At 41.1% G+C, this 14307-nt stretch overlaps 1 protein-coding gene across 1 annotated transcript in view; it reads right to left on the bottom strand.

Annotated features, from left to right (window-relative positions):
* Positions 1 to 14307, bottom strand: part of Pex7 (peroxisomal biogenesis factor 7) — an 85515-nt gene that overhangs the window by 51243 nt on the left and 19965 nt on the right. Inside the window, exons 4-5 of the mRNA XM_004651171.2 lie at positions 3557 to 3634; positions 3091 to 3199 (exon numbers count right to left, since the gene is read on the bottom strand). Of these exons, the coding sequence (XP_004651228.1) occupies positions 3091 to 3199; positions 3557 to 3634 (187 nt within the window). The remainder of the gene's footprint in view (positions 1 to 3090; positions 3200 to 3556; positions 3635 to 14307) is intronic.

Raw genomic sequence — 14307 nt, forward strand, 5'->3', positions numbered from 1 at the left:
TTCTGGTTATCATTAACTTTGATTCATGTTGTGAATCTTGTCAGTTACAGCTCCCATCATTTGCTAGAAGGCAAGCACCTTTCAGTTGATTCTGAAGGTGGATCTACTCTGTATCACTAACTCTCGAGGATTCGAAGTGGCCCCTCTGTAACCACAGCATAGAAAGCCAAAGAACACTCTTCCTAAAGAGGAAAGTCATGCTAATTTCAAGATAATTTGCATCCTTACAATAATTTTAATTAATTCATCTTTAATTCACACTTTCTATGTTAGGACTTAGGTAAAATTATAATCACTAAAATGAATGGTGGTCACCTGACAGATTTAATCCATTATAAGCATGAAACCCCCAGCATTTACATTAAATGGAAAGCATAAAAGATGACTAAATCAAGTTATACACACAGAGTGAAGTGTTAATTTCAAATTAAGTACGTTAATATTGCTACCACTTACTTACTGTATGCCCAGCTTGATGGGTAGCTATGCCACAGAAAGACAGAAGATCAAAAAAGAATTCAGCCATAAAAATAGAAATGTGACTAGGAAAAAATGTACTGCTGGTCTTACCCAAAGACTTGATAATTTTAATAGAAATTTAATTCAGATTATGAACAAGAAAGTTATGATATAAACAACTCAGAAAATTTAAATGTAACAATACTGATTTTATAGGTTGATATTTAGAATATGAAGATAATTTTTACAGAACAAAACATTTCATAAATTAACTACACCTTTCATACATATTATCATTATTTATTATTAGAATCTTAAAATTACATAATCTAAATGAATATATTTGCTTGTAGACAAATTACCTGAAGATTTTCTATTGTATCCAATTTAATAATGCTTTTCGGGCTGGAGAGACACTTAATGGTGAAGGCATTTGCCTGCAGAGCCAAAGGACCCAGGTTTGATTCCCCAGGACCCACATAAGCCAAATGCACAAGGTGGTACATGCGTCTGGAGTTCATCTGCAGTGGCTGAAGGCCCTGGACTGCCCATTCTCCCACTCTCTCTCTCCCTCTTTCTCTCTCAAATAAAAAATGAAATAAATACAGTGTTTTAATAATGCTTTAAAAATTAGGGAAATTAGATTATCTTTAAATTTTGGAATTAACATATAAGAAAATACACTAGCAGAAAGTATTTCTGCATCATTTTACCCCTTATAGAAGGGGATTATCCTAATACAACTCAACACCTTGGAGAATTGCTATAGTTTCCTGGCATGAAAGGAGTACTTACACTAGCTACTGTGCGTCTTTGGACACTAGATAATTATGTTAAACAAGAGATAATACTGCACCTACACCTCTTCTCCTCTAGCTACTGCCCTTTCTCCTCCCCAACCAATTAATTGTGAAAGAATTCCTATTTCTCAGGCTAGATGGATGGCTTAGCACTTAAGGTGCTTGCCTACAAAGCCTAAGGATCCAGGTTTGATTCCCCAGTATCCAAGTAAGCCAGATACAAAAAGTGGAAGGTTTCTGGAGTTTGTTTGCAGTGGCTAGAGGCCCTGGCAAATCCATTTTCTCTGTTTGTCTCTCTTCTCTCTAGCTTTCTGCTTGTAAATAAAGAAATATTAAAAGAAAAAAGAATTTATATTTGTCTCTCTTCAGAGTCTATGTCAGGCAGCAGCAAACATTTTCAATAAAGGGCCAGGCAGTAAATATATTTGGTTTTGATGGTCATTAAGTCTCTTTACTTAATTCTGCTAGGACAGTATAAAAGCGGTCACAAATGGAATTTCAAAGGGGAAAGTGCAGGGGGGGAGGGTATTACCATGGGATATTTTTTATAATCATGGAAAATGTTAGTAAAAATTGTGAAAAGATAAAAAAGAGCAGTCACAGATCATATGCAAATGAATGGATATGGATGAGTTCCAATAACAGCTTATTTATAAAAACTGCCAGTGAGTCATTTTCATCTGTGAGGGGACAGTTTGCCATGTGTGCTCTATTCTAAGATTATTTGTATTTTTTCTATCCTGGATGCTTTAGTTTACTACAATGGATTTAATCAGTTGTGAGTCAAGGAAAAAAGTTTTATCCAACAAGCTAGACTTCTCAGCTCTAAACACGACTTGCCTACTGAAAATCCCAGGTATACCTCCCAGCTCAACAGTATTCTAAAGCAAAAATACTGTCTCTTTCAAGTATGTTTCTCACCTCAGTTATGAAATTACCATCTACGAGTCTGTCCTTACCAAGAAACTGGGAACAATTCTTCAGATGTTAGGCATCTGGGCCTCAGCTAATTCTTTTTTTTTAATATTTTTTGTTCATTTTTTATTTATTTATTTGAGAGCGACAGACACACAGAGAAAGGCAGAGAGAGAAAGAGAGAGAGGGAGAGAGAATGGTCACGCCAGGGTTTCCAGCCACTGCAAATGAACTCCAGACACGTGTGCCCCGTTGTGCATCTGGATAATGTGGGTCCTGGGGAAAATAGCCTTGGACCAGGGTCCTTAGGCTTCACAGGTAAGTGCTTAACCGCTAAGCCATCTCTCCAGCCCCTCAGCTAATTCTTAAGAGGTTGGTAAATAATGAAAGGCCCTAAGGGCTGGGGATGAGGCTCAGTGTCAGAGAATTGCTTGGCATGCACAAACCCCTGAGTTGTCCAATACCCAGCACGTACAAAGAGAAAAGGAAGAAGAAAAAGGAAACTAGAAGGTCCTAAGAACACAAAAGAATACACTATACTCCCATTTACCTGAATCTATGCTACACAGCGCCACCTGGTGGTATAAAGGTGCTCACCCTTCACTACAAGTAATGCTCAACAGGAAAGGAGACTTGTAACAACACCCCAAGGCTCAGGATCATTGCAGAAGAGGGGGTAGAAAGAACTCAAAAGTCACTGGGTGAGAAGGTGAACACAGAGACACTGTCCCGAACCCCAGAGACTGACTGGTGCATTTGTGATCTCATCGTGAACACAGATAACCGCACTGAGGAGGGTCCTCAGTGGAATGGAGACAGGGGAAAGGGGACCTAAGAGTGTGAACCAGATGGGACATGACCATGATTCAATATGCTCATACAAAAAAGTTTTCAATTAAAAAAAAGAATTACTTACCTGAGGCTGAAGCAAAACAACCAGGGATGTGAGGAGACCAGATTGTGCTATAAATGACACTTTCATGGCCTCTAAAGGTACACAGAGAATTTCCAACAGTTGGATCCCACTACAAATAAATGAACAGATCAATGCCTCAACAAAGATAAATTCCTCTGTGTGTGTGTGTGTGTGTGTGTGTGTCACATGCATATACACACAAAATATACACACATATCTTAAGGATTTTTAAAATCAATTTTTATATAAAGCATGTTTTTAATAAGCTAAAATAATCAATGCTGAGCTAATTATTAGTTTATAGCCAAAAGGCTAAAAGACTTTGAATTCTGATACATGTTTTGATATATGTTTCTTTAAAGAAACCTGTCTAATTTTAAAGCCCATAATAGTATCTCAGAAAAGAAAGTTCAGTGCTGGCATGAATGGAAAGCATTTGTTTTGCAGTACAGTAATGCTGACATACCACTTTGACTGTTTGATCCCACGAACCAGACACCACAAGCTGTTCACCTCTGGTTTGGCTCCAGTCAACGCTATATACCTAAGAACATTTTAAAGTGTTTAGAAATCAAATAACATCAAGTTTAACATTACTTTTATCTCTCTGTAACAGTGATAGCCTGCCACACAATTCGTTTACTGCATGAAAACATTATGTTAAGGCTGCCCATCTCCACATGATGTCTGAGAAAAGGAAAGCTAATCTTGTCCATTCTTAGTTCCCTCCTCACAGAAAGGCTACATTCTAACTTAATATAATTCTTCAGAGCACCTCCAAGCCTTCTTCACTAAGACAAATATACAGATTAAAAAAAAACCTATAAAACCAATAATTGTTTGTAGCATCATGAAGAAATTTCAAAGCATATTACAAAAAGTTATTCATCTAAAAGAGCTTGCCTGATCAGTTTTTAGAAGAAAGCATTAAAATTCAACTAATGTCCATAATTTGGTCCTTCTAAGAAAAGCTTATAGGAATTAGCGGATCTCTTCAGGTCTCTTGGTAAACAGGGTTAGCTATCCAGTGCTGCTACTCTAATTTCTGCTTCACTGACCTTAAAGAACCACTTCAAATAAACCACCTGAAAATTTACAGAAATGTCTTCATGCTGTTATTTTATACAACAATTATGCATAGATTATTAGTGAAAGCTTAGTTGAACAAATATGTGCACACTTAGACTTGATGACATGGACCTAACAATACCAGAAGGTTATTTTTAATCTGAAAACTCTAACCCCACATATATGTAAAAAGTGTGTTTGAGTGAGTAGGGTTTGTCTCTGCTCCCCAATACTATGCTGAGACATGTCAGAGCTTGAGAGGGAGAGAAAAGATCAGTAAAACTGATGTTGACTTTATTTTAAAATTTTGATGTTTTGTTACTTAGATGTAGAAACTTAAAAAGTCAAAATTAGAATAGTGAGTGCCAGGAGCAGGGGTCGGGGTGGAGGTAATAATGACCTTGGTCAAGAGACACAAAATATTAAGTATAAGATGAATAGATGAATAAGTTCTAGAAATTCAACATGCTATATAGTAACTATAGTTAATAATGTATGCTTGAAATTGAGCTTAAATGTTCTCACCATAAACTTGTACACACATACAAAATGTTCTCACCATAAACACATGTGCACACACGAAATGTGCTGACCACACACACATGCACACATATGAAATGTGCACCATACACACACGTGCACACACACAAAATGTGTTCACCACACACATGCACACATATGAAATGTGCACCATACACACACGTGCACACATACTAAATGTGCTCACGACACACACACATGCACACATACGAAATGTGCTCACCACACATACACATGCACACATATGAAATGTGCACCATACACACACATGCACACACATGAAATGTGCTCACCACACACACGTGCACACACACGAAATGTGCTCACCACACAAATACATACACAGATACAAAATGTGCTCACCACACACACATGTGCACACATATGAAATGTGCACCATACACACATGTGCACACTTACTAAATGTGCTCACCACACACACATGTGCACACATACTAATGTGCTCATCATACACACATATGAAATGTGCTCACCACACACACATGCACACATCCAAAATGGGCTCACCACACATACGAAATGGTAACTTAGTCAGAGATGATAACATTACTAAGCTTGGTTTAAGGAAGAATTACTCAAAGTACTCATCTCACTATACTGAGACCTTACATACAATTTTTATTTGTTGACTATACTTCATAGTTAGAAAAAAATTTTAAACAAAGCTACTAAAGCTTCAGAAAAGGGAAAATAAAACATTTTATGTTTATAAGTCATGTAGTTTTATTTTTATATGTTTTATTTATTTCAGAGAGAGAAAAGAAAAGAATGGGTACACCAGGGCCTGCAGCCACTGCGAATGAACTCCAGACACGTGCACCCCTTGTGCATCTTTACTTCTACGTGGTAGATGTTACCTACCTTGTCCAAGTTCCCAAAGCTGGGGATGTGCGGAGCTGAAATCTGAGCTCAGCATCAAGCCCAAGGCCTAGCGCATGTAGGCATGCTCTGTCGCTCAGCTACATTCACCACACCTACAGAGCACACCCTTGCCAATGCAGGCTGTGTACGTGCACTGCCTGAGGACACTGCTGACTGACATCGCTCAGCTACATCCTTTGTTTCCACAGAACCCACACTTGCCAACCTAGGCTGTCTGCACACACTGGTTGAGGACACTGTTGAGTTACAACACTAGGCTGCATCCTTTGCTAACCTAGGCTGTGCATGTGTGCAGCTTGAGGACTTTCAAGCAAAGTTTTACAAATGTACAAGTTCTTCCAGTGTTGTTGGCACAGAGGTCCAGCTCCTCCTAACTGGTATTGTCCTTCAGGGGAGCCATATTTGGGCCCTGAATGATTCCATTTTGTTTTCATGATTTCAAGATTTTCATTCTGTTTATGTCCAAAAACTTCCAGCACTGTCCATTTGTGGATTCCTCTTCTTGCCCAGGATGTGACCCCAATACAGTCTTTATGACCTAAATGTGTCCTGCACTCTTCCCCTCCAAGCGAGCTTCCTCCCAAGCCCTCCACCATTTCTTCTGCTGCTAACCCAGCACTGGCACACTGTCCTTTTGAAGACCTCTCCTAGTAAAATCATTCCATTTCATATGTATCTGTGCTTATCACCATTAAAACAGATACTCAGAAATTGTTGACCAATCAAATTTAATTTAACCAATCAAATTTATCTTCACAATGCATCATGCACAACAAAATAATGTGTATCTTCAGCTCAGACCCCGCTGTGGCCACACGCTTCTAGTGCAATGGAAAAGTTGAAGTCTCATGACATCATCTTTTAATACTGAGGAGCCTTCATGGGTTCCGAGAAAACCAAGCACTGAGAGAAAAAGAAGGGAGCCAAGAAAACTGTAACGACGGCCATGCTGCTGCCCACTGTTCCTGTGCCACATGCCATGCGGCCAGCACTAGGTCTCTAGGGCAGAGCACATATGTGAGGGGAGCACATATGTACAGTGGAAGGTTAGCATGGGATATGAGAAGAAGAAGTGGCAGCAACACAATCAAAACTATGCTACTTGGTTTACTATGAGTAAAAGACTGGGGGGCTGGAGAGATGCCTAAGTGGTTAAGGCACTTGCCTGCAAAGCTAGAGGACCTCAGTTCGATTCCCCAGGACCCATGTAGGCCAGATGCACAGGGTGTCACATGCATCTGAAGTTCATTTGCAGTGGCTGGAGGTCCTGGAGCAGCCATTCTCTCTCTTTCTCTCTCTAATAAATAAATAAAAATAAAATATTTTTTAAAAAGACTGGGACGTGTTCAGGCTTAAAGGTAAAAGAATAGCAACAGAAAAGTGGGGCCATGACTCAGTGGTTAAAGGTTCTGGCTTATAAGCCTGTTAGCCTGCTTTTAATTCCCCGACACCCATGTAAAACCAGATGCAACATGGTGCATGTGTCTGTAACCCAGTGTGTCTACCTCAGTGGGAGGCAGAGTAGGAAAATCCTGAAGCTTAAAGTCCAGCTAGGCTAGTGCACATGAAGCTGCAAAAACAACCAACCTAGAAGACTCTGTCTCAAGCAGAGTGAAAGGAGAGAACAAACAGCCCAGGCTGTCCTTAGACCTCCGCATGGGTGCCGTGGCACGAGTACCCCCTCCCACATACATATACACATACAGAGGAGAAAATAAAAGACGTAAGAACAAGAAGGGTTAGGGAAGACACAGTTGATGCCCAGAGAAGACAATTCCCGTGGGTCCTTGAGGGCTGGCTAAAATGTCAGGAGGCTTAAAAAGCAGAGGTGAGTCAGTGACCACAGACATCCCCTAAAAAACAAAGCTACATGTGCTGGTGCCGGCCTGTGATTCCAAGACTCGGGAGTAACACACGTCCAAACCCAGCCTGGGTTACACAGTGAGTTTAGATCAGTGTGGTCTACACAGCAATACCCTGTCTCAAGGGGAAAAAATACAACTACCCCCCAACCCCCAAAGAAAAAGAAAACAGGAATAGGGCTAAGATTAGGGCTAGTGAAAGATAACACCAAGGTTTTGTGCAATGATCAATGACGGTAGTATTAACAGAGGTGGAAGTCTGCAGGAAGGAAGGTAGTGTGTAATTTTAAACATTCTGAGTTGAGAGTGACAACGTGACAACCAAGGGGAAATGTCTAGTACAAATGAAAGACCCAGAAACTAAATTAACGCCATGAAGGGGTTCAGTAAGGTGCTGCCCTGGCTGGGCCTAACTTTCAGGTTTTCCGTTTAGGCAGAAGGCAATCGCCCTGACATATGGTTAGGGAAGGTGCCCACCCAAAGACCGAAGTCACCCCTAGCCTAGACATGGCCAGGACATGCCTGAGGCCTGTCCTCTGTGCTCTTTCTGCCCCAGCCAATCACAATGAAGACTACCTCATCTGCCTGGGGTCCCCCTAGCTCCTACCTCCGTCCTGCCCCCAACCTTGCCCGCCAAAATCTTCCTGCCTCCGTCCTGCCCCCAATTTTGCCCGCCAAAATCCCAAGCCAATCAGAAGAATACTGTTTAAATCAACCAATCAGGTACCCATCCCCTTCTTCTATGTTCAAATCCCTATAAAAACCCTACCCTCCCACTACTCAGGGCTCTTGCATGGATCTACTGCGTTGGTGAAGTCCAGGGACCGAGCTTAAGCCCGAATTAAAGCTCCTTGCCCTTGTATACGTGCTTGGTTCTCCTTGGTGGTCACTGGGGGCACCGAGAACCGGGCACAACACAAACAGGCATTTACCTCAAACTCCAACAAAAAGTTCCCAGCCGAGCTATGACAGGGAGGCGGCTGAAAGGGAGGCCTGCATTCTGCTATCCCAGCCTCAAGTCCATTCCCTCACCCCCAACAGCCTTCAGCAAGCACTGCCTACGAGCAGGAATGAAGGGAGGAGGGTTACAACGTGAGACAACACCAGCCCTCATGGATCTTATGCTTTAGTAGGAGAGACACATATAAGTAAATGCAGATAAAATTTTAAGATGTAAGTTTCTAAGATCTGCAAAGAAAAGCAGAATGAGGAGACAAGGACAAGGACAGGGGTGATGTCTGGGTACAATGGCCAGGGCAGAGACCTGACTGCAGTACAGGCTCAGACTGCATGGTGGAGAGAAAATGCTTAAGGTAGGGAGAACAGGGAAGACTTGAAGCAAGGAGCAAGCCTGCTGCAGGGAAGAGCAGCAAGGACAGGGTTAGGAGAGACACCATCCACACCAAGACGAGGCTTCTGAAGAAGCTGCGCTCATCAACACCAGTGACTGCTTGCATTGTAACAAGCTTCTAACCCCTCCCCACCCATTCTTGCTTTCATGAAAACACTTTTATAAATCAGATTAGTGTCCTCCCCTTACAAAGCCTCCCAGTGCTATGTGACTTCTGCAGTCTATCACCTTCACTCTACATTAGGTGAGATTCATTCATGTTGATCTGTATGACCCAAAGGTCAAAATCATGCAAAACTATGCATGACTTTGGAATGCATACATATGTAAACAAAGAAAATATAAATAGGAATAGGACAGAGGTTGCTTTGGGGAAGAAGGAAAAATGCAAGAGGAAGAGAAGGATTAGAAAGTCGTGATGGGGGACTCCTAGGTAGTAAGTAAGGTTTATTTCGTAAGCTAGACGGTATCCTCATGTTTAATACGTCATTTTCCATCTTATGTGTATCTTGTATTATGAAATCCTTCCTAACATTAACAAAAAAGCAGCACTGCCATCCCACTGGCCTTGGCACAATGGCCCAAAGCTGTCTGTGCCAGGCCCCCAGGCTCACACATACTCCCCTTCCAGGTTTTGCCTGCCACACTGCTCCCTGGTTTTTCTGCCTCTGGTGCATTCTCCTGTCCCTCAGACTCAAGGGTTCCTTTCCTGCCCTTTCCCACACAGGTCCCCCACTCACAGCACTGGCTCCCTTCTCAGAATCTGTCTTAGCCTCTCTCCCTGGAGCAGGAAAGGACTCCAGAAGGACAAAGGCATGCTTGACTTGTTCATTTTCCCAGTTGGACAGAGTGCAGCACCCGGTACTCAGCGGACTTAGTGAAAGTTCTCAGTACGAGGGGGACATGGTGGCACAGGCCTTTCATCCTAGCATTCTGGATGCTGAGGTAGGAGGATCGCCATGAGTTCAAGGCCAGCCTGGGCTGCAGTGAAGCCCTACTCAGACACAGAAAGTTCTTGGAATGAAGGAAGAAGTTCCTCAGACTGGAGAGCACACTTGCCTGTGACTTATTTACCTCTTCTCCATGCCCAGTTCCCCTCCACCCCACTCAAGGGACAGCCGGATACCACAAACAGTCAAGTGAAAAGGGAGAAAGATACGCATGTCTGGCTTCAGCTCTAAGGCAGGGTCCTCCAAAGGCCTTGCTCATGAGACTACTCTTGGCAACGAGGAAAATTACCTGGAAAGATTAGAGAGGAGGAAAAAGCACGGACAGGATAAAGCCGTACTTGTACTTTATCAAACCTGGGTTTCGTCAAAAGCACCGCCAGAGGACATTTCCTTGCTGAAACCAATTCCCCAAGAGCTCATTTTTAATCTACTATAAAGTAGGGCCCTTTTTTAAGTTGGTCTATTTAATTAAAAAACTGTCAAATAAAAACTATGCCCAGAATTTTCACACTTTTATGCATTAATTCAAAGGAAAAAGACACTGACTTTTAATTATTGAGTGATTAAAAAGGGCTACATATTTCTTTTAATGGGAAATGAATATAGAAATCTTTTTTCAGTATGGAAATTTAAAAACAAGCATAAAGCTGCAGAAAATTCCATAATTATTAATATTTTGCCCATTTCTTTCATCTGTCCCATTACTGACTTCTGGCTGACTGCTAGGATATTTTAATATCATACCATTTCATTCCTAAGTACCTCAGCAAATGAGGCTCTTTTTTATTTTAACATTAACACGAGAACATTTTCACCCTGAGCAAGACTAACAACAGGACACTAAAAATGTACATATTCATATTCCTCTGATTGTGACACAAAAAAATTGGCATTTTTACAGTGAGCCATTATGTCTCTTATGGCAATGCTTCTCTTCCCACTCTGCTTTCTCTGTCTCAATCCCACAGCATCTATTCGTTGAAGAAAGCAAGTTTTGCCTCTGTACAAGGTGGACCTGATGGTCTCCCCATGGGGTATTTGACTTCTTGCTAGCCTTGCCTATGTCCTTCAAATTAGAATGTTTTAACTTCCTACTGTAAGAGGAGACATGAAATTTCTGGTCGGCCCATGTTTAGTGATTCTAGATTGCTCAGAGAATGTTGAAATTTTAGATTAGTGGTTTTAGCATCACACATGACCCTCTCCTACAGTCATGATGTCACTAAAGCCACTAAATGGCAATCCTTTGTTAACTAGGAGTCTCTGAGAGGGAATTTTAATAAATGTTTAAAATTACTTTTTTATTTATTTGAGAGAGATAGAGTAGGGGGGATGGAGGAGTGGGGGTGCTCTAGGGCCTCTTGCAACTGCAAATAAATTCCAGATGCTTGTGCCATGTTGTGCATCTGGATTTTTGTGGGTACTGGGGAACGGAACCCAGGCCAGCAGGCTTTGCAAGCTAGTGCCTTTAACTACTGAGCCATGGTCTCAGCTTTAAAAACTTGGTGAGACAAAGAATTCATATAGAAAAGGTGAGAAGAGGACCTTGGTTCCTGATGTGAAATTCTGGAAAAGTGTATTAGAAGCCAGGAATGGTAGTAAGCACCTGTAATTCCAGCACTTGGAAGGTAAAGGCAGGAGGGTCAGAAGTTCAAGGTCAACTACATAGTGAGATTGAGTCCTGCCTGAGCTACATGAGACCTCATATCAAACAAACCAAAAAAAAGAAAACACAAGCTGGAGGAACGGCTCAGCCATTAAAGCACTTTCCCACAAAGCCTCAGTACTTAGGTTCGACCCCAGTTCCCATGTAAACCCAGATGTTCAAGGTGGCCCATGTGTCTGGAGTTCGTTTGCAGTGGCTAGAGACCCTAGTGTGCCCACTCCCTCCTCAAATAAATAAATAAAAATTAAAAATAAACCAGATATATAGAAAGATAGATGAGTTCCCTGTCCTACTAATCTTTAATGGCAATTGCTTTTTTTCTAATCGAAGTAATTTCATACAAGCAGTAAAAAAATACATATATGAAGGCTGGAGGGATGGCTTAGCAGTTAAGGCATTTGCCTGCAAAGCCAAAGGACCTAGGTTTGATTCCCCAGGACCCTTATTAGCCAGATGCACAAGGAGACATACGGGTCCAGAATTTGTTTGCAGTGGCTGGAGGCCCCGGAGCACCCATTCTCTCTCTCCCTCCCTCTCTCTCTCTCTCTCTCTCTCTCTCTCTCTCTCTCTCTCCCTCTCTCTCTTTCTCTGTAAAATAAATAAATAATTTTTAAATGCATACATGAGTGTATATCTGTATTGTGTGTATATGTCTCTCTCTGCTGAAAAAAAATTTTTTTTCATAGTTTAGTTTACTTATTTGAGAGAGAAGAGGCACACCAAGAGGCAGACAGAGATAGACAAAGAGAGAATGGGTGTGCTAGGGCCTCTAGCCACTGCAAACAAAATCCAAATGCATGCACCATCTTGTGCATCTGGCTTTATGTGGGTACCAGGGAATCAAACCTGGGTCCTTTGGCTTTGCAAACAAGAGCCTTAACCACTAAGTCATCTCTCTAGCCCCAACATATTTTTATTTTATTTATTTATTTGAGAGGAGAGAAATAGGCAGAGAGAGAGAGAAAGAGAGAGAGAGAGAGAGAATGGGCACTCCAGGGCCTCCAGGCACTGCAAACAAACTCCAGATGCATGGGCCCCCTTGTGCATCTGGCTTATGTGGTTCTAAAGAATCAAGCCTGGGTCCTTTGGCTTTGCAAGCAAGTGCCTTAACCTCTAAGCCATCTCTCCAGCACTCCCACCAAAAGATTTATTAAGAATGAATGAAAAAGGAAAGGAAAAGAAAAAAATCGCATAATTCTCCTACATGTGTTTCCTAATGGGTTCTACAATAGGAGATTACTTTCTAATTCCTATCTATGATTCCCTTGCTAACTTGCTATAGCATAGTGGTGACTCCCACACTAAGCATATGAGTGAGATGACAGATATAGTAGCAATAATCATGCATGAAAATCTTTTTCTACTCAAACATGTTTTGTTACAGTTCACATCTATTTAAAACTATGATTTTTTCTTTGAAAAATTTTAGAATAATTTGAGTTTAGATAAATTGAATATAGTAACAACTATGCAAAGGTAAAGCTGTTAAAGTTTTTTAATTTAATTTTTGACTATTATAATCTCCAAAATATTACATAACAGATATATCAAAGGCATGAGAATTGAATGTCTCTGGAGTATAGGCACTAGCTTCCAAACAATGCTATACACTGGGGTTGTCTGAGAATCTTTCAAAATTACTGACACCTTGTTCCTTGTGACCCAAGCCTGAAGATGTTCTTTTAATTTTTTTTTTTTTTTTTTTTTTTTGAGAGAGAGAGAGAGAAAAAGAGGCAGAGAAAGACAGAGAGGCAAAGAATCAGTGCGCCAGGACCTTCAGCCTGTTGCCAATGAACTCCAGATGCTTATACCCCTTTGTGCACGCACGCAACATGGCATGCGTGCGTCACTATGCGTCTGGCTATGTGGGACCTGGAGATTTGAACATAAGTACTTAGGCTTCAAAGGCAAGTACCTTATCTGCTAAGCCATCTCTTTAGCCCCTGAAAATGTTTTTTTTTTAAATTTATTTTTATTTATTTGAGAGAGAGAAAGAATGAGGACACTGGGCCTCTCGGCACTGCAAACAAACTCCAAATGCATGTGCCAACTTGTGAATCTGGCTTATGTGCGTCCTGGGGAATTGAACCTTTTGGCTTTGCAGGCAAGCACCTTAACCATTAAGCCATCTCTCCAACAGTGAGCCTGAAGATTGCTTAAATTATCTAGGCAATGCTTAATGCTCAGCAATATTTAAGAACTATTGAGCTAAAACAAAATTTTTGCATATGTTTCTCATTTTAAACTCTGAAACTTCAAATGTCTGAATTGTAGTCAGGTCTTATCTAATAGCTACCTTAGAAAGAAGTAGATTAAGTGGAAATGGGCAATATTTCCCCATTTATATAAGTCCTATTTTCTGTTCCAGTGTATGAACCAAAATCTATACAATCTTTCTCTTGAATTTTAAAGCATTTAAAGTCCAATCCCTCTGGCCAAACAGTGGAAGAAAATGGGCCAAACCCACCTTCCTTAGCTCATCCGCCCACATGCCACACATTCTGCTTCAGTCACACAAACAACTGGACATGAGCTCTTTCCCAGATGTAACCCTACACAGATGCTCATCTCAACCAGACGTCACTTTCCCTTTGATCTGCCTAGAAAACTAATACTGTCCAAGATTCAGCTCAAATATAGCACCTCTTTTGTGACAGTCCCTGGGTTAACCTGTCTACTTCCTACACACTTTAATACTGATCATATTTCATTAAATAATCTGCTTACAGGCTCTAAAACTACCACCAAAGATTAGCAGAAGTTCTACAGAAGCCTGCATTTTTAATGACAAACATATACCTGGTGCATAATAGGTACTACCAGTATAGGCATGTCTAGCTCTCTTAATATCTTAATACAAGTTTACATTGCAAAACA

This window comes from Jaculus jaculus, chromosome 9 (assembly GCF_020740685.1).
Source record: "Jaculus jaculus isolate mJacJac1 chromosome 9, mJacJac1.mat.Y.cur, whole genome shotgun sequence".
Lineage (NCBI taxonomy): Eukaryota > Metazoa > Chordata > Mammalia > Rodentia > Dipodidae > Jaculus > Jaculus jaculus.